We start from the raw sequence: 22262 nt of genomic DNA on the forward strand, positions 1-22262 counted from the left end.
CCAGGCACTGTACTAAGCGCCGGGGTAGATACAAGATAATCAGGCTGGACACAGTCCTTGCCCCACACGGGGCTCACGGTCTTCCTCCCCACGCTGAAATGTAATAATAATAATGATAACAACGATGGCATTTGTTAAGCGCTTACTATGTGCCAACCACTGTTCTAAGCGCTGAAATATAATAATAATGATGATGGCATTTGTTAAGCACTTACTATGTGCCAGCCACTGTTTTAGGCGCTGAAATGTAATAATAATAATGATGGCATTTGTTAAGCGCTTACTATGTGCCAAGCACTGTTCTAAGCGCTGAAATGTAATAATAAGAATGATAGTAATGATGGCATTTGTTAAGCGCTTACTTCCCCTTCTAGACTGTGAGCCCGCTGTTGGGTAGGGACCGTCTCTATATGTTGCCAACTTGTAATTCCCAAGCGCTTAGTACAGTGCTCTGCACACAGTAAGCGCTCAATAAATATGAATGAATGAATGAATGAATTTTACAGATGAGGGAACTGAGGCCGAGAGAAGTGAAGCGACTTGCCCAGGGTCACACAGCGGACAAGCGGTGGAGCCGGGATTAGAACCCACATCCTTCTGACTCCCAGAGGGACCATACCAAGCGCTTAGTACAGTGCTCTGCACACAGTAAGCGCTCAATAAATACGACTGATGATGGAATAGACCCAAGCTAATCAGCAGGTGAGTGGCAGAGCCAGGACTCCCTTTCCTCTCCCCGCCTCCCAGCCCCAAAGCACTTAAGTCCATATCTGTAATTTTATTTATTTCCATTAATGTCTGTCTCCCCGCCTCTAGACTGTAAGCTCGTCGTGGGCAGGGAATGTCACCGTTTATTGTTTCGATGTACTTTCCCAAGCGCTTAGTACAGTGCTCAGCACACAGTAAGCGCTCAATAAATACAGCTGAACGCATGAATAACTAGAACTCGGATCCTCAGCACACAGTAAGCGCTCAATAAATACAGCTGAACGCATGAATAACTAGAACTCGGATCCTCAGCACACAGTAAGCGCTCAATAAATACAGCTGAACGAATGAATAACTAGAACTCAGATCCTCTGAGTTTCAATCCCTGTTTTCTCACCTAGTTAAGACTGTGAGCCCCATGTGGGCCCTGAGGATCACGTATCCACGCCAGCGCTTAGCACAGTGCTTGGCATACAATAAATCTTATCAACTACTGCAATTATTATTAATTGTGATCCTGGTCCAGAGAAGCATTCGTTCATTCAGTCGTATTTAAAGCGCGCTTCCCATGTGCGGAGCACTGTACTAAGAAGCATCATCATCATCAATCGTATTTATTGAGCGCTTACTATGTGCAGAGCACTGTACTAAGCTCTTGGGAAGTACAAGTTGGCAACATATAGAGACGGTCCCTACCCAACAGTGGGCTCACAGTCTAAAAGGGGGAGACAGAGAACAAAACCAAACATACTAACAAAATAAAATAAATAGAATAGATATGTACAAATAAATTAAATAAATAAATAGAGTAAAAAAAATATGTACAACCATATATCCATATATACAGGTGCTGTGGGGAAGGGAGGGAGGTAAGATGGGGGGATGGAGAGGGGGACGAGGGGGAGAGGAAGGAAGGGGCTCAGTCTGGGAAGGCCTCCTGGAGGAGGTGAGCTCTCAGCAGGGCCTTGAAGGGAGGAAGCATTACAGACTAGGGGAAAGAGCCCAGGCTGGGAGTCAGAGAACCTGGGTCCTGATCCCTGCTCTGCCACTTGCCTGCCGTGGGACCTTGGGCGAGCCTTGGGCGAGTCTCTGGGCCTCAGTTTCCTCATCTACAAATTGGGGATTCAACACCCTCTCTCCTTTCCCCTTAGACTGGAAGGCCCGTGTGGGTCAGGGACGGAGCCTGACCTGATTAGCTTGTATCTACGCGTGGCTCCATGGAAATAACTATAATGATGGCATTTATTAAGCGCTTACTAGGTGCAAAGCATTGGGAGTCAGAGGTCATGCGGTCAAATCCCAGCTCTGCCAATTGTCCGCTGTGTGACTTTGGGCAAGTCACTTCACTTCTCTGGGCCTCAGTTCCCCCATCTGGAAAATGAGGATGAAGACTGTGAGCCCCATGTGGGACAATCTGATCACCTTCCTTAGGGGAAGCAGCGTGGCTCAGTGGAAAGAGCCTGGGCTTTGGAGTCAGGGGTCATGGGTTCGAATCCCGGCTCCACCAGTTGTCAGCTGGGTGACTTTGGGCAAGTCACTTGACTTCTCTGGGCCTCAGTTACCTGATCTGTAAAAATGGGGATTAAAACTGTGAGACCCCCATGGGACAACCTGATCTCCTTGTAACCTCCCCAGCGCTTAGAACAGTGCTTTGCACATAGTAAGTGCTTAATAAATGCCATTATTATTATTATTATTATTATTGTATCCTCCCCAGTGCTTAGAACAGTGCTTTGCATATAGTAAGCGCTTAACAAATGACATCATTATTATTATTATTGTTATTATTATGATGATTATGATTATGATCTACCCCAGTGCTTAGTGCAGTGCTTGGCACATAGTAGTCACTTAACAAAAACCACTGGGAAAAAAAAAGAAGGTGGTAGGGAACACCCCACCGCACCCGGCCCACCCTCTCTACCCAGCCCTGTCATGCTCCGGCCCACCCTTAACATCCAGTCTGGTCATGCTAACAATAATAATAATAATAATGATGGCATTTATTAAGCGCTTACTATGTGCAAAGCACTGCTCTAAGTGCTGGGGAAATTACAAGGTGATCAGGTTGCCCCATGTGGGGCTCCCAGTCTTCATCCCCATTTTACAGGTAAGGTCACTGAGGCCCAGAGAAGTGAAGTGACTTGCCCAAAGTCACACAGCTGACAATTGGCAGAGCCGGGATTTGAACCCATGACCTCTGACTCCAAAGCCTGTGCTCTTTCCACTGAGCCACGCTGCTTCTCAGCAATAATAATATTAATAAAGGTGGCATTTGTTAAGCGCTGTGCCAAGCACTGTTCTAAGCGCTGGCGTAGATACACGATAATCAGGTTGTCCCCCGTGGGGCTCCCAGTCTTCATCCCCATTTGACAGATGAGGGAACTGAGGCCCAGAGGAGTGAAGTGACTTGTCCAAAGTCACGCAGCCGACAGGTGGCTTTAGAACACTTGACCTCTGACTCCCAAGCCCGGGCTCTTTCAATCCATCAATCAATCGTCTTTATTGAGCGCTTACCGTGAGCAGAGCACTGTACTAAGCGCTCGGGAAGTACAAGTTGGCAATATATAGAGACGGTCCCTACCCAAGAGTGGGCTCACAGTCTAAAAGACTTTCTGCTAAGCCAGGCTGCGGCCCACCCCCTGTGCCCACCCCATAGTCGCCGCCCGGCCCGGTCACGGTCCGGCCCAGCTGACCTTTGCCGCGAGCTGCAGCCCCACCCTGTCGGCTTCCGCTTCCAACGTCCTGCTGTATGGCCGCTCAAACATGTACTGGGGCGGGCGAGAGAGGCAGGGAGGTCAGGGCCCGTCATCCTTCTCCCCGCGCCCGTACCCCACCGCCTCCAGACCCCGCTCTGGGCTGCTCCAGGAGGAATGATAATATTAACAAGAATAATAATAATGGTATTTGTTAAGCGCTTACCACGTGCCAAGCACTGTTCTGAGCGCTGGGGTAGATACAAGGTGATCAGGTTGTCCCACCTGGGGCTCACAGTCTTCACCCCCATTTTACAGATAAGGTCACTTAGGCACAGAGAATAATAATAATGATGGTATTTGTTAAGCGCTCACCATGTGCCAAGCACTGTTCTAAGCACTGGGGGAGATACAAGGTGATCAGGTTGTCCCACGGGGGGCTCACAGTCTTCACCCCCATTTTACAGATAAGGTCACTTAGGCACAGAGAATAATAATAATGATGGTATTTGTTAAGCGCTCACCATGTGCCAAGCACTGTTCTGAGTGCTGGGGTAGATACAAGGTGATCAGGTTGTCCCACGTGGGGCTCACAGTCTTCACCCCCATTTTACAGATAAGGTCACTTAGGCACAGAGAATAATAATAATAATGGTATTTGTTATGCGCTTACCATGTGCCAAGCACTGTTCTAAGCGCTGGGATAGATACAAGGTGATCAGGTTGTCCCACGTGGGGCTCACAGTCTTCCCCCGCAGTTTTACAGATAAAGTCACTTAGGCACAGAGAATAACAACAGTGATGGTATATGTTAAGCGCTCACCATGTGCCAAGCACTGTTCTAATCAATCAATCAATCGTATTTATTGAGCGCTTACTGTGTGCAGAGCACTATACTCTAAGCACTGGGGTAGATACAAGGTGATCCAGTTGTCCCATGTGGGGCTCACAGTCTCCATCCCCATTTTCCAGATGAGGTCACTGAGGCCCAGAGAAGCGAAGTGACTTGCCCACAGCAGACAAGCGGCAGAGCCGGGATTAGAACCCACGACCTCTGACTCCCAAGCCCGGGCTCTTTCCGCTGAGCCACGCTGCTTCTCTAATGATAAGTAAGGGTCCGGAGGGGACGGGGCGGGGGGTCCTGCTCACCGACCGGGTCAATTGGACCCCCTCGGTTGTGGCCCCAGGGAACGGTTGCTGTGGGGAGAGGGTTCGACGATGCCAGGGCCAGCCCCCCGAGGCCGGGCCCTGGGGCGGCCAGACTCGGCGACCACCCCTAAAAGCTCAGCGCGGGGCCCCGCTGCCCCCTTTTTAGCGCTTAGTACAGTGCTCTGCACACAGTAAGCGCTCAATACATACGACGGATCGATTGATTGATTTTTACCTCTTGCAGTTTCGACTGGAGCCACTGGCCGAGGAACGCCAGGCTGTCTTGTGGGCACAAGGCCCAGATGGCCGTGAGCAAGACGAGCGCGAGGAAGTCCACCGTGCGGACCAGGCTGGCCTTCTCCTCCTGCGGGAGATGGCAAGCGACCGTCCGTTAGCGGGAATAATAATAATAATAATAACAATAATAATAATAATAATAATGACGATGGCATGAAGCGTTCATTATGTTCAAAGCACTGCTCTAAGCGCTGTGGGGGGATACAAGGTAATCAGGTTGTCCCACGTGTGGCTCACAGTCTTCATCCCCATTTTACAGATGTCAGAGGCACAGAGAAGTTAAGTGACTTGCCCAAAGTCACGCAGCGGACAAGGGGCACAGCCGGGATAAGAGCCCATCAATCAATCAATCAATCAATCGTATTTATTGAGCGCTTACTGTGTGCAGAGCGCTGTACTAAGCGCTTGGGAAGTACAAGTTGGCAACATATAGAGACGGTCCCTTCCCAACAGCGGGCTCACAGTCTAAAAGGGGGAGACAGAGAACAAAACCAAACATACTAACAAAATAAAATAAATAGAATAGATATGTACAAGTAAAATAAATAAATAAATAAATAGAGTAATCAATATGTACAATGGCTTCTGGTTCCCAAGCCCGGGCTCCTTCCACTGAGCTACGCTGCTTCTCTTGGAATTCTTGGGAACCACTGGAATTCTGGAATCGCCCCGTCCCTTTCATTCATTCATTCAATCGTATTTATTGAGCGCTTACTGTGTGCGGAGCACTGTACTAAGCACTTGGGAAGTACAAGTTGGCAACATATAGAGACGGTCCCTACCCAACAGTGGGCTCACAGTCTAGAAAAAGCACTGTTCTAAGCACTGGGGAGGTTACAAGGTGATCAGGTTGTCCCTTGGGGGGCTCACGGTCTTAATCCCCATTTTACAGATGAGGTAACTGAGGCACAGAGAAGTGAAGCGACTTGCCCAAAGTCACACAGCTGACAGTTGGCAGAGCTGGGATTTGAACCCATGACCTCTGACTCCAAAGCCCGGGCTCTTTCCACTGAGCCACGCTGTCCCTCCGCGTTGGGGGCCGGGCGGGAGGGTGAGGGGCATCCACGTGTCTGGTTTACTCTGGGAAAGCAGGGAAAATGAGAGGGTGGGAATTATCCAGCACTTAGAACAGTGCTTGGCACATAGTAAGCGCTTAACAAATACCATCATTATTACTATTTATAGTGGGGGAGGACAACCAGGCTTCGGAGAGCCAAATTGGCAAGGGAAGCCGTTATTATGAGACCTTTCAGTCCTGAGAGGAAACTCTCAGTCACCTCAGTAGTAACTGGAGTATCTAAGTGCCTAATATGTGTCGAACACTGTGCTAAGCGCCGGGGGGATGCATGGCAATCCAGTTGGACGCAGTCCCCATCCCGACCAGGGCTTCCGGTCTAAAACAGGAATCCCCATTTCACAGATGAGGAAATTGAGGCTGGGAGAAGTGAGAATAATAATAATTAAGGCATTTGTTAAGTGATTACTACGTGCCAGGGCCTGTACTAAGCGCTGGGGTGGATACAAGCAAATCGGGTTGGACACAATCCTCGTCCCGCATGGGGCTCACCCTCTCATATCCCCATTTTATAGATCATCATCAATCGTATTTATTGAGCGCTTACTATGTGCAGAGCACTGTACTAAGCGCTTTGAGGTCTTAGATTTTGAGCGCTTTGAGCACTTAGATGAGGTCACTGAGGCCTGGAGAAGTGAAGCGACTCGTCCGAGGTCGCACAGCAGACAAGGGGCGCTTACTCTGTGCCGAGCACTGCTCTAAGCGCTGGGGGAGATACAAGGTGATCAGGTTGTCCCACGTGGGGCTCACGGTCTTCATCTCCATTTTCCAGATGAGGGAACTGAGGCCCAGGGAAGTGAAGTGGCTTGCCCAAAGTCACCCAGCTGACAAGTGGCAGAGGCGGAATTAGAACCCACAACCTCTGACTCCTAAACCCGGGCTCTTCCAGCTGAGACGCGCTGCTTCGCTGATCATCTCCATCATCTCCCATCTATTCTATCTATTCTATTTGTTTTATCTATTCTATTTATTTTATTTTGTTAGTATGTTTGGTTTTGTTCTCTGTCTCCCCCTTTTAGACTGTGAGCCCACTGCTGGGTAGGGACCGTCTCTAGATGTTGCCAACTTGTACTTCCCAAGCGCTTAGTCCAGTGCTCTGCACACAGTAAGCGCTCAATAAATACGATTGATGATGATGATGATGATCTCCCGCCTAAATTGGGAGGATGCCGGAGAAAGGTCCGGAGAGCGGTTTGAAAGGATCTGGGGTTGGGAATGGTTTGTATGTTTGGTTTTGTTCTCTGTCTCCCCCTTTTAGACTGTGAGCCCACTGTCGGGTAGGGACTGTCTCTATTTGTTGCCAATTTGTACTTCCCAAGCGCTTAGTACAGTGCTCTGCACATAGTAAGCGCTCAATAAATACGATTGATGATGATGATGATTACTTTTAGGGGGAAGGAGGAGGATGAAAGCGGTAAGTAGATTTGAGTGGATTAAGGAGAAAAAGGGCCCAATTCTGCAGAAATTAAAAAGGCCTTTGTATTATTACCCTGCCGAATAATCCCCCGTCGCTAATTCATTTCAATATCCGTCTCCCCTTCGACACTATAAGCTCCTTGAAGGCAGGGATTTTGCATCTATTAACTCTACCGCCCTCTCCCCATTCACTCATTCATTCAATCACATTTACATACAAGGTAATCAGGTTGTCCCACAGTCTTCATCCCCATTTTACAGATAAGGTCAGAAGCACAGAGAAGTTAAGTGACTTGCCCAAAGTCACACAGCGGACAAGGGGCAGAGCCGGGATTAGAACCCATCAATCAATCGTATTTACTGAGCACTTACTGTGCGCAGAGCTCTGTACTAAGCGCTTGGGAAGTACAAGTTGGCAACGTATAGAGACAGTCCCTTCCCAACAGTGGGCTCACAGTCTAAAAGGGGGAGACAGAGAACAAAACCAAACATACTAACAAAAGAAAATAAATAGAATAGATATGTACAAGTAAAATAAATAAATAAATAAATAGAGTAATTAATATGTACAATGGCTTCTGGCTCCTTCCACTGAGCTACACTGCTTCTCTTGGAATTCTTGGGAACCACTGGAATTCTGGAATCGCCCTCTCCCCATTCACCCATTCATTCGATCACCTTTATTGAGCACTTCCTGTGTGCAGAGCACTGGACTAAGCGCTTGGAAAGTACAATTCGGCAACAGAGAGAAACAGTCCCTACGCAACAACGGGCTCTGCACGCAGTAGACTGGAAACTCCTTGAGGGCAGGGGTCGTGGCTACCGACTCTCTTGTCCTTGACTCGAGAGAAGCAGTGTGGCTCAGTGGAAAGAGCTCAGGCTTGGGAGTCCGAGGTCATGGGTTCTAATCCCGGCTCCGTCACTTGTCTGCTGTGTGACTTTGGACAAGTCACTTCACTTCTCTGGGCCTCAGTTCCCTCATCTGTAAATGGGGATGAAGACTGTGAGCCCCACGTGGGACAACCTGATTAACTTGTATCCCCCCCAGCACTTAGAATAGTGCTTGGCACATTGTAAGCGCTTAACCAATACCATCATTATTATTATTATTGTCCTCCCCCAAGTGCTCAGTCCAATGCTCTGCACACAGTAAGCGTTCCAAAAAGACCCCTGACTGACTGACTACGCATCCTTTTCTGACCTCCAAATTTCGAGGGTGAGGTCAGAGGGGTCATGGGTTCTAATCCCGGCTCCGCCACTTTTTTTAAAAATGGTATTTATAAAGCGCTTACTATGTGCAAAGCACTGTTCTAAGCGCTGGGGAGGTTACAAGGTGATCATGTTGTCCCACGGGGGGCTCACAGTCTTCATCCCCATTTTACAGAGGAGGTACTGAGGCCCAGAGAAGTGAAGTTCATTCATTCAATCGTATTTACTGGGTGCTTACTGTGTGCAGAGCACCGTACTAAGCGCTTGGGAAGTCCAAGTTGGCAACATAGAGAGACGGTCCCTACCCAACAGCGGGCTCACGGGCTAGAAGGGGGAAGTGACTTGCCCAAAGTCACCCAGCTGACAAGTGGCGGAGCCGGGATTTGAACCCATGACCTCTGACTCCAAAGTCCGGGCTCTTTCCACTGAGCCCCGCTGCTTCTCCGCTGTGCGACCTCGGGCAAGTCATTCACTTCTCTGGGCCTCGGTTCCCTCATCTGGAAAGCAGGGATTGAGGGTGCGGGCCCCACGTGGGACAGGGACTGCGTCCAACCCGATCTGCTTGTATCCACCCCGGCGCTTAGTACAGTGCCTCGCGCAAAGTAAGAGCTTGACGAATACCGCAATTATTCGTATTATTTGTTATTATTAGGGGTCATCAGTCCAGCGTCCAGCTGGTGCCCTGGGCAGCTCGGACAGGCTCCGTGTCCGGTTGGCTCCTGGAAGGACACGGGGGGGAGGGGGGGGGCCTGGGGATCCCCCGCCCCGCAAAAAGGCCGCCTTGGGGCAGGTTCTGCCAAAAAATCCATTAATCACTGGGTGGGAAGTACTTAACGAGTCCCGCCCAGACTGTGAGCCCACTGTTGGGTAGGGACCGTCTCTATATGTTGCCAACTTGTACTTCCCAAGCGCTTAGTACAGTGCTCTGCACTCAGTAAGCGCTCAATAAATACGATTGATTGATTGAGAGACACAGGAGACCAGACCAAGTCCGACCCTGTCATGTCAGGCCTCATGTCCCACCTCATAATAATAATGATGGCATTTGTTAAGCGCTTACTATGTGCTGAGCACCATTATTCTAAGCGCTGGGGGAGATACAAGGTCATCAGGTTGTCCCACGGGGGGTTCACAGTTTTATCATGCGATATCACGTGTCCCCGAGGCCTTTCAGAACACCCCGCCCCTGAAAATCGGCGGGCAGGTGATAATAATAATAATGATGGTATTTGTTAATAATAATAATAATAGTAATAATAATGATGGTGTTTGTTAAGTGCTTACTATGTGCAAAGCACTATTCTAAGCGCTGGGGGGGATACAAGGTGATCAGGTTGTCCCACGTGGGGCTCACAGTCATCATCCCCGTTTTACAGATGAGGGAACGAGGCTCCGAGAAGTTAAGTGACTTGCCCAAGGTCACACAGCAGACATGTGGCAGAGCCGGGATTCGAACCCATGACCTCTGACTCCAAAGCCCGTGCTCTTTCTACTGAGCCACGTTGCTTCTCCAGCGCTGTTAAGCGCTTACTATGTGCCAAGCACTGTTCTAAGCGCCAGGTGGGATACAAGGTTCATTCATTCACTCATTCAATCGTATTTATTGAGCGCTTACTGTGTGCAGAGCACTGGACTAAGCGCTTGGGAAGTCCAAGTTGGCAACATCTAGAGACGGTCCCTACCCAACAGCAGGCTCACAGTCTAGAAGGGGGAGACAGAGAACCAAACCAAACATATAAACCAAATAAAATAAATAGAATAAATATGTACAAGTAAAATAAATAAATAAATGGAGTAATAAGTATGTACAAACATATATACATATATACAGGTGCCTGTGGGGAGGGGAAGGAGGTAAGATGGGGGGAGAGGAAGGAGGGTGCTCAGTCTGGGAAGGCCTCCTGGAGGAGGTGAGCTCTCAGTAGGGCTTTGAAGGGAGGAAGAAGGTTGTCCCACGTGGGCTCACAGTCTTAATCCCCATTTTCCAGATGAGGGAATTGAGGCCCAGAGAAGGGAAGTGACTTGCCCAAAGTCACACAGCAGACAAGCGGCGGAGCCGGGATTAGAACCCACGACCTTGGACTCCCAAGCCGGGGCTCTTTCCACTAAGCCATGCTGTTTCTCACTAATAATAGTAATAATGATGGTATTTGTTCATTCATTCATTCATTCATTCAATCGTATTTATTGAGCACTTACTGTGTGCAGAGCACTGTACTAAGCGCTTGGGAAGTACAAGTTGGCAACAAATAGAGACGGTCCCTACCCAACAGTGGGCTCACAGTCTAGAAGGGAGAGACACACAACAAAACAAAACATATTAACAAAATAAAGTAAATAGAATAAATATGTACAAGTAAAATAAATGAGTGATAAATATGTACAAACATACATACATATATACAGGATTTGTTGAGTGCTTACTATGTGCCAAGCACTGTTCTAAGCACTGGGGTAGATACAGGGCAAACAAGTTGTCCCCCGTGGGGCTCACAGGCTTCATCCCCATTTTCCAGACGAGGGAACTGAGGCCCAGAGAAGTAATAATAATAATAATAATAATAATGGCATTTGTTAAGCGCTTACTATGTGCAAAGCACTGTTCTAAGCGCTGGGGAGGTTACAAGGTGATCAGGTTGCCCCACGGGGGGCTCAGTCTTAATCCCCATTTTACAGATGAGGTAGCTGAGGCCCAGAGAAGTTAAGTGACTTAATAATAACAATAATGATGGCATTTATTAAGCACTTACTATGTACAAAGCACTGTTCTAAGCGCTGGGGAGGTTACAAGGTGATCGGGTTGTCCCATGTGGAGCTCGCAGTCTTAATCCCCATTTTACAGATGAGGTAACTGAGGCCCAGAGCAGTGAAGTGACTTGCCCAGAGTCACCCAGCTGACAATTGGTGGAGCCGGGGTTTGAACCCATGACCTCTGACTCCAAAGCCCGGGCTCTTTCCGCTGAGCCACGATGCACTTGTCTGCCGTGTGACCTTGGGCAAGTCACTTCACTTCTCCGGGCCTCAGCGACCTCATCTGGAAAATGGGGATGAAGACCGTGAGCTCCATGTGGGACAACCTGATCACCTTGTATCTCCCCCAGCGCTTAGAACAGTGCTTGGCATATAGTAAGCGCTTAAGAAATACCATCGTTATTATTATTCTCTGTGCCTCAGTTCCCTCACCTGTAAAATGGGAATTAAGACTTTGAGATCCACGTGGGACAACCTGATCACCTTGTATCTCCCCAGTGCTTGGCACGTAGTAAATGCTTAACAAATAGCACCATTATTACTATTATGTGAGGGTTTGAACCCATGACCTCTGACTCCAAAGCCCGGGCTCTTTCCACTGAGCCACGCTGCTTCTCACAAGCGACTCACCCAAGGTCACGGAGCTGACGGGGCGGGATTAGAACCCACGACCCGGGACTGCCAAGCCTGGGCCCTCGCCACGGAGTGGACCGGGGCGACCGTGGCATCTCTGGAGCCCCGGCCCGCGGACTCACCGCGTGTCCGAGCACGGCGTGGGCCAACTCGTGCCCCAGGAGGAAGCCCAGCTGGTGGACGTTGGCCACGGCGTCGAGCAGCCCGGTGAACACGAACACCTGCCCGTTCTGCGGAGGGGAGGAAGCGCGGTGAGCGGCGTCGGGGGGTCGGGGGGAGCGGGCCGGGGGCAGCGGGCGGCCCGGGCACTCACCGGGAGGACGAAGGCATTCACGCTGGGCTCCTCCACCACGTGGACGACCCAGTTGAAGTCGGAGAGGCCGGGGACGTCCCCGTTGGCCCGGGCCAGGCGGCTCACCACCTTCTGGACCATCACGTGGCGGGGATCCTGCTCGGGTAACATCTGCGCCCCGAATTCTTCCTTCCACTGAAAGAGCCCCGGGGAGGACGGGTCACACCGGGCCGGGGATCCGGGGGCGCCCACCGCGGTCGATCCGGGCCCGCAAGGACACACATGCAACACACTAATCGTTCCCGCCCTCATTTTTTAACTCCCTACCTTGTATTATAATAACGACGGCGTTTGTTAAGCGCTTACTACATGCCGAGCACTGGGGGAGATACAGTTGTCCCACGTGGGGCTCACAGTCTTCACCCCCATTTGACAGATGAGGCAACTGAGGCATAGAGAAGTGAAGCGACTTGCCCAAAGTCACACAGCTGGTCAGTGGCGGAGCCGGGATTAGAATCCATGACCACTGGCTCCCAAGCCTGAGCTCTTTCCACTATTTGTTCAATCAGTCGTATTTATTGAGCGCTTACTGTGTGCAGAGCACTGTACTAAGCGCTTGGGAAGTACAAGTTGGCAGCATACAGAGACGGTCCCTACCCAACAGCGGGCTCGCAGTCTAGAGGACTAGACTGCTGTGCCATGCTGATTCTCTAAAAATAATAATAATAACAATGGTATTTGTTAAGCGCTTAGTAGGTGTCAAGCACTGTTCTAAACGCTGGGGGAGATACAAGGTGATCAGGTTGTCCCACGTGGGGTTCACAGTCTTCATCCCCATTTGACAGATGAGGCAACTGAGGCATAGAGAAGTGAAGCGACTTGCCCAAAGTCACACAGCTGGTCAGTGGCGGAGCCGGGATTAGAACCCATGACCACTGACTCCCAAGCCTGAGCTCTTTCCACTATTTGTTCATTCAGTCATATTTATTGAGCACTTAGTGTGTGCTTACTGTGTACTAAGCACTTGGGAAGTACAAGTTGGCATTATATAGAGACGGTCCCTACTCAACAGTGGGCTCACAGTCTAGAGGACTAGACTGCTGTGCCACGCTGCTTCTCTAAGAATAATAATAATAATAATAACAATGGTATTTGTTAAGCGCTTAGTAGGTGTCAAGCACTGTTCAAAGCGCTGGGGGAGATACAAGGTGATCAGGTTGTCCCACGTGGGGTTCACAGTCTTCACCCCCATTTGACAGATGAGGCAACTGAGGCATAGAGAAGTGAAGCGACTTGCCCAAAGTCGCACAGCTGGTCAGTGGCGGAGCTGGAATTAGAACTCATGACCACTAACTCCCAAGCCTGAGCTCTTTCCACTATTTGTTCATTCAGTCATATTTATTGAGTGCTTACTGTGTGCAGAGCACTGTACTAAGCGCTTGGGAAGTACAAGTTGGCAACATATAGAGACAGTCCCTACCCAACAGTGGGCTCACAATCTAGAGGACTAGACTGCTGTGCCATGCTGCTTCTCTAAGAATAATAATAACAATGGTATTTGTTAAGCGCTTAGTAGGTGTCAAGCACTGTTCTAAACGCTGGGGGAGATACAAGGTGATCAGGTTGTCCCACGTGGGGTTCACAGTCTTCATCCCCATTTGACAGATGAGGCAACTGAGGCATAGAGAAGTGAAGCGACTTGCCCAAAGTCACACAGCTGGTCAGTGGCAGAGCCGGGATTAGAACCCATGACCACTGACTCCCAAGTCTGAGTTCTTTCCACTATTTGTTCATTCAGTCATATTTATTGAGCGCTTACTGTGTGCTTACTGTGTACTAAGCGCTTGGGAAGTACAAGTTGGCAGCATATAGAGACGGTCCCTACCCAACAGCGGGCTCACAGTCTAGAGGACTAGACTGCTGTGCCATGCTGCTTCTCTAATAATAATAATAATAATAATAATGGTATTTGTTAAGCACTTACTAGGTGCCAAGCACTGTTCTAAGTGCTGAGGGAGATACAAGGTGATCAGGTTGTTCCACATGGGGCTCTCAGTCTTCCCCACCCCCGGCCTTACCTCCTTCCCCTCCCCACACCACCTGTATATATGTATCAATCAATCAATCGTACTTATTGAGCGCTTACTGTGTGCAGAGCACTGTACTAAGCGCTTGGGAAGTACAAGTTGGCAACATATAGAGACAGTCCCTACCCAACAGTGGGCTCACAGTCTAAAACATATATGTATATATGTTTGTATGTGTTTATTACTCTATTTATTTATTTTATTTATTTATTTATTGTTTATTTATGTATTTATTTTATTTGTGCATATTTATTCTACTTATTTTATTTTGTTAATACGTTTTGTTTTGTTGTCTGTCTCCCCCTTCTAGACTGTGAGCCCGCTGTTGGGTAGGGACCATCTCTAGATGGTGCCAACTTGTACTTCCCAAGCGCTTAGTACAGTGCTCTGCACACAGTAAGTGCTCAATAAATACGATTGAGTGAATGAATGAATGAACCCCTTTTGACAGATGAGGGAACTGAGGCCCGGAGGAGTGAAGTGGCTTGCCCAAAGTCACACAGCGGACAAGTGGCGGAGGCGGGATTAGAACCCATGACCTCTGACTCCCAAGCCCGGGCTCTTTCCACTGAGCCACGCTGCTTCGAGGGCCAGGGAGGGCTGAGGGTTGGCTGGAGCCAGACAAGGCATGAGAAGCAGCGTGGCTCAGTGGAAAGAGCCCGGGCTTTGGAGTCAGAGGTCATGGGTTCAAATTCCGGCTCTGCCAACTGTCAGCTGTGTGACTTTGGACAAGTCACTTAACTTCTCTAGGTCTCAGTGACCTCATCTGTAAAATGGGGATGAAGACTGTGAGCCCCCTGTGGGATAACCTCATCACCTTGTAACCTCCCCAGCGCTTAGAACAGTGCTTGGCACATAGTCTGTGAAGCAGCGTGGCCCACTGGAAAGAGCCCGGGCTTTGGAGTCAGAGGTCATGGGTTCAAATCCCAGCTCCGCCACTTGTCAGCTGGGTGACTTTGGGCAAGTCACTTCACTTCTCTGGGCCTCAGTTACCTCATCTGGAAAATGGGGATGAAGACTGTGAGCCCCCACCCGCCCCGTGGGACAACCTGATCACCTTGTAACCCCCCCCCCCCCCAGTTTTTAGAGAAGCAGCGTGGCTCAGTGGAAAGAGCCCGGGCTTTGGAGTCAGAGGTCATGGGTTCAAATCCCGACTCCACCAACTGTCAGCTGTGTGACTTTGGGCAAGTCACTTCACTTCTCCATGCCTTAGTTACCTCATCAGTAAAATGGGGATTAAAACTGTGAGGCCTCCGTGGGACAACCCGATCACCTTGTAACCTCCCCAGTGCTTAGAACAGTGCTTTGCACATAGTAAGCGCTTAACAAATACCATCATTATTATTATTATTATTATTATTACAGTGCCTGGCACATAGTAAGCACTTAACAAATACCGTAATAATGATAATAATAATAATAATTATTATTATTATTATTACAAGTGCCTGGCACACAGTAAGCGCTTAACAGAGCGTGGCTCAGTGGAAAGAGGACGGGCTTTGGAGTCAGAGGTCATGGGTTCAAATCCCGGCTCCACCAATTATCAGCTGTGTGACTTTGGGCAAGTCACTTCACTTCCCTGTGCCTCAGTTCCCTCATCTGGAAAATAGGTATTAAGACTGTGAGCCCCAAGTGGGACAACCTGATCACTTTGTAACCTCCCCAGCACTTAGAACAGTGCTTTGCACATAGTAAGTGCTTAATAAATGCCATCATTATTATTATTATAGTAAGCACTTAACAAATACCATCATTATCATTATTATTATTACAGTGCCTGGCACATAGTAAGCACTTAACAAATACCATATAATGATAATAATAATGATTATTATTATTACAAGTGCCTGGTACATAGTAAGCTCTTAACAAAGCATGGATCAGTGGAAAGAGCATGGGCTTTGGAGTCAGAGGCTATGGGTTCAAAGCTCGACTCTGCCAATTGTCAGCTGTGTGACTTTGGGCAAGTCACTTCACTTCTCTGTGCCTCAGTTCCCTCATCTGTAAAATGGGGATTAAGACTGTGAGCTCCCCGTGGGACAACCTGATCACCTTGTAACCTCCCCAGCACTTAGAACAGTGCTTTGCACATAGTAAGCTCTTAATAAATGCCATCGTTATTATTATTATTATTGCAGTGCCTGACACATAGTAAGCGCTTAACAAATACCATAATAATAATAATGGGGGAAACGGCTTGCTCGCTTTAAAGCGTTTGATTTGGGTTATCCTGTTATCCACCCCAGCGTTCAGCACGAACAGCAGAATAAATCCAGTAAATCGAGGAAAGGGAGAGGGAAGTTGGCACGGTTCCGGTCTGAGGGATTCGCCCTCGCCTCCCGGCCCGAAGTTCGGACGAGCCTCAGGAAGAGGAGAGGCTTTGGTTCTGTGCTCCGCACGCAGTAAGCGCTCAATAAATACGATTGAACGAATTCTGCGTTCACAGGGAGAAGGGGGAAATGTGCGGGTAGAGAATTAGGGACACACTGAAGATGGTGTTTCTAAAAATACCGGGAAGTGTGAATTCTCATTACAAACGAGCAGATTTTGAACAATGGCCTTGTTTCCTTCCAAGCGGCCCGGCGGCGGCGGAGGGGCTGGACGGAAGGCTCGCCGCAAAGTGAGCGCCGACGGCCACGCGGCTGACCGCGGAGGGTCAGTGGTCAGCGAGCCACCTTCCCGCGGCCTCCTCGTCCCCCTTTCTCCTCGCCCGCTCTCCCCGGCTTTGATCCCCCATGGCGGGAGCTTTTAGACTGTGAGCCCACTGTCGGGTAGGGACCGTCTCTATATGTTGCCAACTTGTACTTCCCACGCGCTTAGTACAGTGCTCTGCACACAGTAAGCGCTCAATAAATACGATTGATGATGATGATGATGATGATGATAATAACGATGGCATTTATTAAGCGCTTACTATGTGCAAAGCACTGTTCTGAGCGCCGGGGTGTTTACAAGGCGATCAGGTTGTCCCACAGGGGGCTCACAGTCTCAATCCCCATTTTCCAGATGAGGGCACTGAGGCCCAGAGAAGTGAAGTGACTTGCCCAAAGTCACACAGCTGACAAGTGGCGGAGCCGGGATTCGAACCCATGACCTCCGACTCCAAAGCCCGGGCTCTTTCCACTGAGCCACGCTGCTTCTAGACTCCGAGCCCGTCGTTGGGTAGGGACCGTCTCTATCTGTTGCCCAGTTGTACTTTCCGAGCGCTCAGTTCAGTGCCCTGCACACGGGAAGCGCTCAATAAATATGATGGAATGAATGAAGTGGTTTGCCCAAAGTCACACGGCAGACGAGTGGTGGAGGCAACGGGCTCACAGTCTGGAAGGGGGATGTTATTATAGAAGGGGGAGGCAGACAACAAAACAGAACATCGGCCCACTGGCAGACGTGCGGCGGAGCCGGGATTAGAACCCAGGTCCTGCTGAGGCGGGCGGGGGGCTGGGACCCCTGGACGGAGGGGACCCGGAGGGGCGGGGGGCGTCCGCAGGACTGACTCACCATCTGGTACTCCATCTGGGAGAGGGCCTTGAAGCGGTCCTTGGAGAAGAGGAAGAGCTGCCGGCGGCCGGTGAGCGGATTGTGCCGCAGATGGGCGGTGTAGACGGCGGCCAGGAGTCCGCCCAGCACCGCGGCCCCCAGGAGCCCCCTCCGCCTCCACCTCCGCAGCCGCTCCTTGGCCAGCCGCTGCCGGGCCGCGGGCAGGGCCCGCCACCACTTCCTCACGCCCCTGCCACGACAGCAATAATCGAGGCATTTGTTAAGCGCTTACTATGTGCCAAGCCCTGCTCTAAGCGCTGGGGGAGACACGAGGTCATCGGGCTGTCCCACGTGGGGCTCCCAGTCTTCATCCCCATTTTACAGATGAGGGAACTGAGGCACAGAAAAGTCAAGTGAGTTGCCCAAAGTCACACAGCAGACATGTGGGGGAGCCGGGATTAGAACCCACGACCTCTGACTCCCAAGGCCGGGCTCTTTCCACTGAGCCACGCTGCTTCCCGTAATAATAATAATGGTATTTGTTAAGCGCTTACTATGTGCCAAGCACTGCTCTAAGTGCTGGGGGAGACACGAGGTCATCGGGTTGTCCCACGTGGGACTCCCAGTCTTAATTCCCATTTTGCAGATGAGGGAACTGAGGCACAGAAAAGTCAAGTGACTTGCCCAAAGTCACACAGCAGACATGTCTCTATGTTGCCAACTTGTACTTCCCAAGCGCTTAGTACAGCGTTCTGCACACAGTAAGCGCTCAATAAATACGATTGATTGATTGATTGATTGATGTGGGGGAGCCGGGATTTGAACCCACGACCTCCAAGGCCGGGCTCTTTCCACTGAGCCATGCTGCTTCTCAGATGATGATAATGATGATGGTGGTGGTGGTATCTGTTGAGCGCTTACTAGGTGCCAAGCACTGTTCTAAGCGCTGGGGGAGATAGAAGGTCATCAAGATGACTGGTGACCGATGGCCAGGGCTCCCACACTGGGGCTAGAACCCAGGGCCGGTCGGGCCACGGGGCAGGGCGGGGGCCGGAGACCCGGGTTCGAGGGCCCGGACTCCCGATGGGCATCCCTGGGTAAGGACTAACGCAGACAATGCTGTCTGACCTTGGGTAAGTCACTTCACTCTCTCATCTGCAAAATGGGGATTCATATCAATAATAATAATAATGGTAATAATGGTATTTGTTAAGTGCTTATGTGCGAGGTACTATTCTAAGCGCCGGGGTAGATACAAGATTCATTCATTGCCTCTTTTTTTCAATGGTACTTGTTATTATTATTAATAATAATAACCACATTAATTATGAGAAGCAGCGTGGCTCAGTGGAAAGAGCCTGGGCTTTGGAGCCAGAGGTCATGGGTTCAAATCCCGGCTCCGCCACTCGTCAGCTGTGTGACTTTGGGCAAGTCACTTCGCTTCTCTGGGCCTCAGTTCCCTCATCTGTAAAATGGGGATGAAGACTGTGAGCCCCACGTGGGACAACCTGATCACCTTGTAAATTCCCCAGCGCTTAGAACAGTGCTCTGCACATAGTAAGTGCTTAATAAATGCCATCATTATTATTGTTATTATTATTATTATTATTATTTTTAAGTCACTTCACTTCTCTGGGCCTCAGGGACCTCATCTGTCCAATGGGGATGAAGACTGTGAGCCCCCCGTGGGACAACCTGATCACTTTGTATCCCCCCAGCGCTTAGAACAGTGCTTTGCGCATAGTAAGCGCTTAATAAATGCCATCATTATTATTATTATTAATTGAGCGCTTGCTATGTGCAAAGCACTGTACGAAGCACTTGGGAGAGGACAATATAACAGCAAATAGACACATTCCTGCCCAACAAGATAATCGGGTTGGACGCCATCCCTGCCCCACATGGGGTTTACAGTCTTCATCCCAATTTACAGATGAGCGAACTGAAGCCCAGGGAAGGTAAGTGACTTACCCAGGGTCACACAGCAGACAAGTGGCAGAGCCGGCATTGGAACCCAGGACCGCCTCACTCCCCGGCCCGGGCTCTACCCACTAGGCCACGGTACTTCCCCAAGACGGTGAGCCCCGACTGGGACAGGGACCGTGCCCAACCCGATTTCCTTTATCCAACTGTTTTCCGCCAATCGACATTATTCACCAAGCATCTACTATGTGCAGAACACTGTTCTGAGCGCTTGGGAGAAGACGGGCTCTAGCTGCTTCTCGGAGCCCGCTTCTCAGACCTTGGGCCGGGGGGCTAGGCCCATGGGACTCACCGTTCCAAGAGACTGAGGCTGTGCGTTGTGTGTCTGTGTGTGTCGTCCGTCCATCCCCTGCTTAGAACTGTTAGGCCCCTGAGGGCAGGGATTGTGTTATCTCCTCCCTCCATCCCTCTCCACCGTGGGCCCTGAACTTGGTTTCCTTTCCTTTCCTTCCTTTCCCTTCCCTTCCTTCCCATCCTTTCCTTCCGTGCTTTCCCTTCCCTTCCTTTCCTTCCTTTCCCTTCCCTTCCCTTCCTTTCCCTTCCCTTCCCTCCCATCCTTTCCTTCCCTGCTTTCCCTTCCTTCCCATCCTTTCCTTTCCTTCCTTTCCCTTCCTTCCCATCCTTTCCTTTCCTTCCTTTCTCTTCCTTCCCATCCTTTCCTTCCCTGTTTTCCCTTCCCTTCATTCCCTTCCTTTCCCTTCCCTTCCCTTCCCTTCCCTTCCCTTCCTTTCCTTCCTTTCCCTTCCCTTCCCTCCCATCCTTTCCTTTCCTGCTTTCCCTTCCTTCCCATCCTTTCCTTTCCTTTCCTTCCCATCCTTTCCTTCCCTGCTTTCCCTTCCTTCCCATCCTTTCCTTCCTTTCCCTTCCTTCCCATCCTCCCATCACCCCCTTCTAGACTGTGAGCCCGCTGTCGGGTAGGGACCGTCTCTATATGTCACCAACTTGTACTTCCCAAGCGCTTAGTACAGTGCTCTGCACACAGTAAGCGCTCAATACATACGATTGAATGAATGAATGAATGAATGAATGAATGAATGAATGACAGTGGAGTGAGCAGCCATGCTCCCTGTCCTCAAGAAGCTTCCAGTCTATTGTGTGTAGAGCACTGTACTGAGCACTTGGGAGGGTATTCATTCATCCAACTGTATTAATTGAGTGCTTACTGCATGCAGGGCACTGTACTAAACGCTTGGAAACTGCAATTCAGCAACAGATAGAGACAGTCCCTACCCAACGACGGGCAAGAGTGGGAAGACGGGATCTCTGCTCTCTGGGACCTTCCATTTGAGGCAGGGAGACGGGCCCTGAGATCGAAGGCCACTCGCCTGCTCTGTGACCCTGGGCAGGCCACTTCTCTGTGCCTCAGTTCCCTCATCCGGAAAATGGGGATGAAGACCGTGAGCCCCTCGTGGGACCAGCTGATTACCTTGCTACTACCCCAGCGCTTAGAAGTGCTTAAAAAATGCCATCGTCATTATTATTATTAAAGGAGGGAGCGACGGATGGGAAGACGGAAGTAGTCGGGGGGCTCCGTGCCCCAGCTGGGGCCGTCCGAGAAGGGAAGGGGGACGCTCACCTGCCCACGAGGATGGCCAGGAGCTTCTGTGCAGGCTTCAGGACGAGCCACAGCAGAGGCCCGGGAAGGGCCCGCCGACCCCCAGACGGGCGGAAGGCCCGGACGCCTCCCAGGGGGATGCCTCCCTCCGGGGGCAAGCCTGGAGGCCGCCCTGGCGGCAAAGAAAAACCATGGTGGCCCACGGCGGGGCCGGCTGGGCCCAGGCCGGACCCCCAAGGCCTCCTCGGGCTCCCGACGGCCCAGGAGCGGCCGGGCGGCGGGGAAGGGCCGGGGCGGCCTGCAGGCTGGGGGGCGTCCACCACAGCCAGGACCCAGAGCCGCCGGGGCCCGCCACCCGCCCACCAGCCGCCCGTCGAGGAGCGCCGGGCCGAAATGCAGCTCCTGGAGGCTGCCCGGAGGAGGCAGACGGCGACGCTCATCTTCCCCAGGCCTCGCGATCCTGAAACGCAGAGAACACATCATCGGTGCGCCTGGAAAATGCCCCCGCCCCGCGGACAGGCCCAACATAGGCACAGTCTTCCCCGCTGCCCGCTGTACGGCTCTCCGTGGCACTGGGCTGGACGCCTACTGCGTGCACAGAGCCATACTGGGTGTCCACTGTGTGCAGAACACTGGGCTGGGGGCCTATTGTGTGCAGAGTGCTGCTACCGGGCACCTAACGTGTGCAGGCTGCTGTGCTGGATGCCTACTCCAAGCAGGGGAGCAAACAATCAATATCTATACGGAACCTCTGTTCTCCAGAGCATTTTCTAAGAGCCGTAGAGAAGCAACGTAGCCTAGTGGAAAGAGCCCACGTCTGGAAGTCAGAAGGACCCGGGTTCTAATCCCCCTTCGGCCACCTTGTCTGCTGTGTGACGTGAGGCAAGTCATTTCACTTCTCTGGGCCTCAGTTCCCTCAGCTCCAAAATGG

General features: G+C 50.7%; 1 protein-coding gene across 1 annotated transcript in view; it reads right to left on the bottom strand.

Moving 5' to 3' along the window:
• The window catches only part of OMA1 (OMA1 zinc metallopeptidase), a 34243-nt gene extending 12472 nt beyond the window's left edge, over positions 1-21771 (bottom strand). The window contains exons 1-7 of the mRNA XM_038753112.1: positions 21721-21771; positions 21353-21477; positions 17815-18043; positions 12248-12421; positions 12057-12164; positions 4789-4917; positions 3405-3479 (exon numbers count right to left, since the gene is read on the bottom strand). Of these exons, the coding sequence (XP_038609040.1) occupies positions 3405-3479; positions 4789-4917; positions 12057-12164; positions 12248-12421; positions 17815-18043; positions 21353-21477; positions 21721-21771 (891 nt within the window). The remainder of the gene's footprint in view (positions 1-3404; positions 3480-4788; positions 4918-12056; positions 12165-12247; positions 12422-17814; positions 18044-21352; positions 21478-21720) is intronic.
• Between the last annotated feature and the right edge of the window lie 491 nt (positions 21772-22262).

The sequence above is a fragment of the Tachyglossus aculeatus genome, chromosome 10 (assembly GCF_015852505.1).
Source record: "Tachyglossus aculeatus isolate mTacAcu1 chromosome 10, mTacAcu1.pri, whole genome shotgun sequence".
NCBI lineage: Eukaryota > Metazoa > Chordata > Mammalia > Monotremata > Tachyglossidae > Tachyglossus > Tachyglossus aculeatus.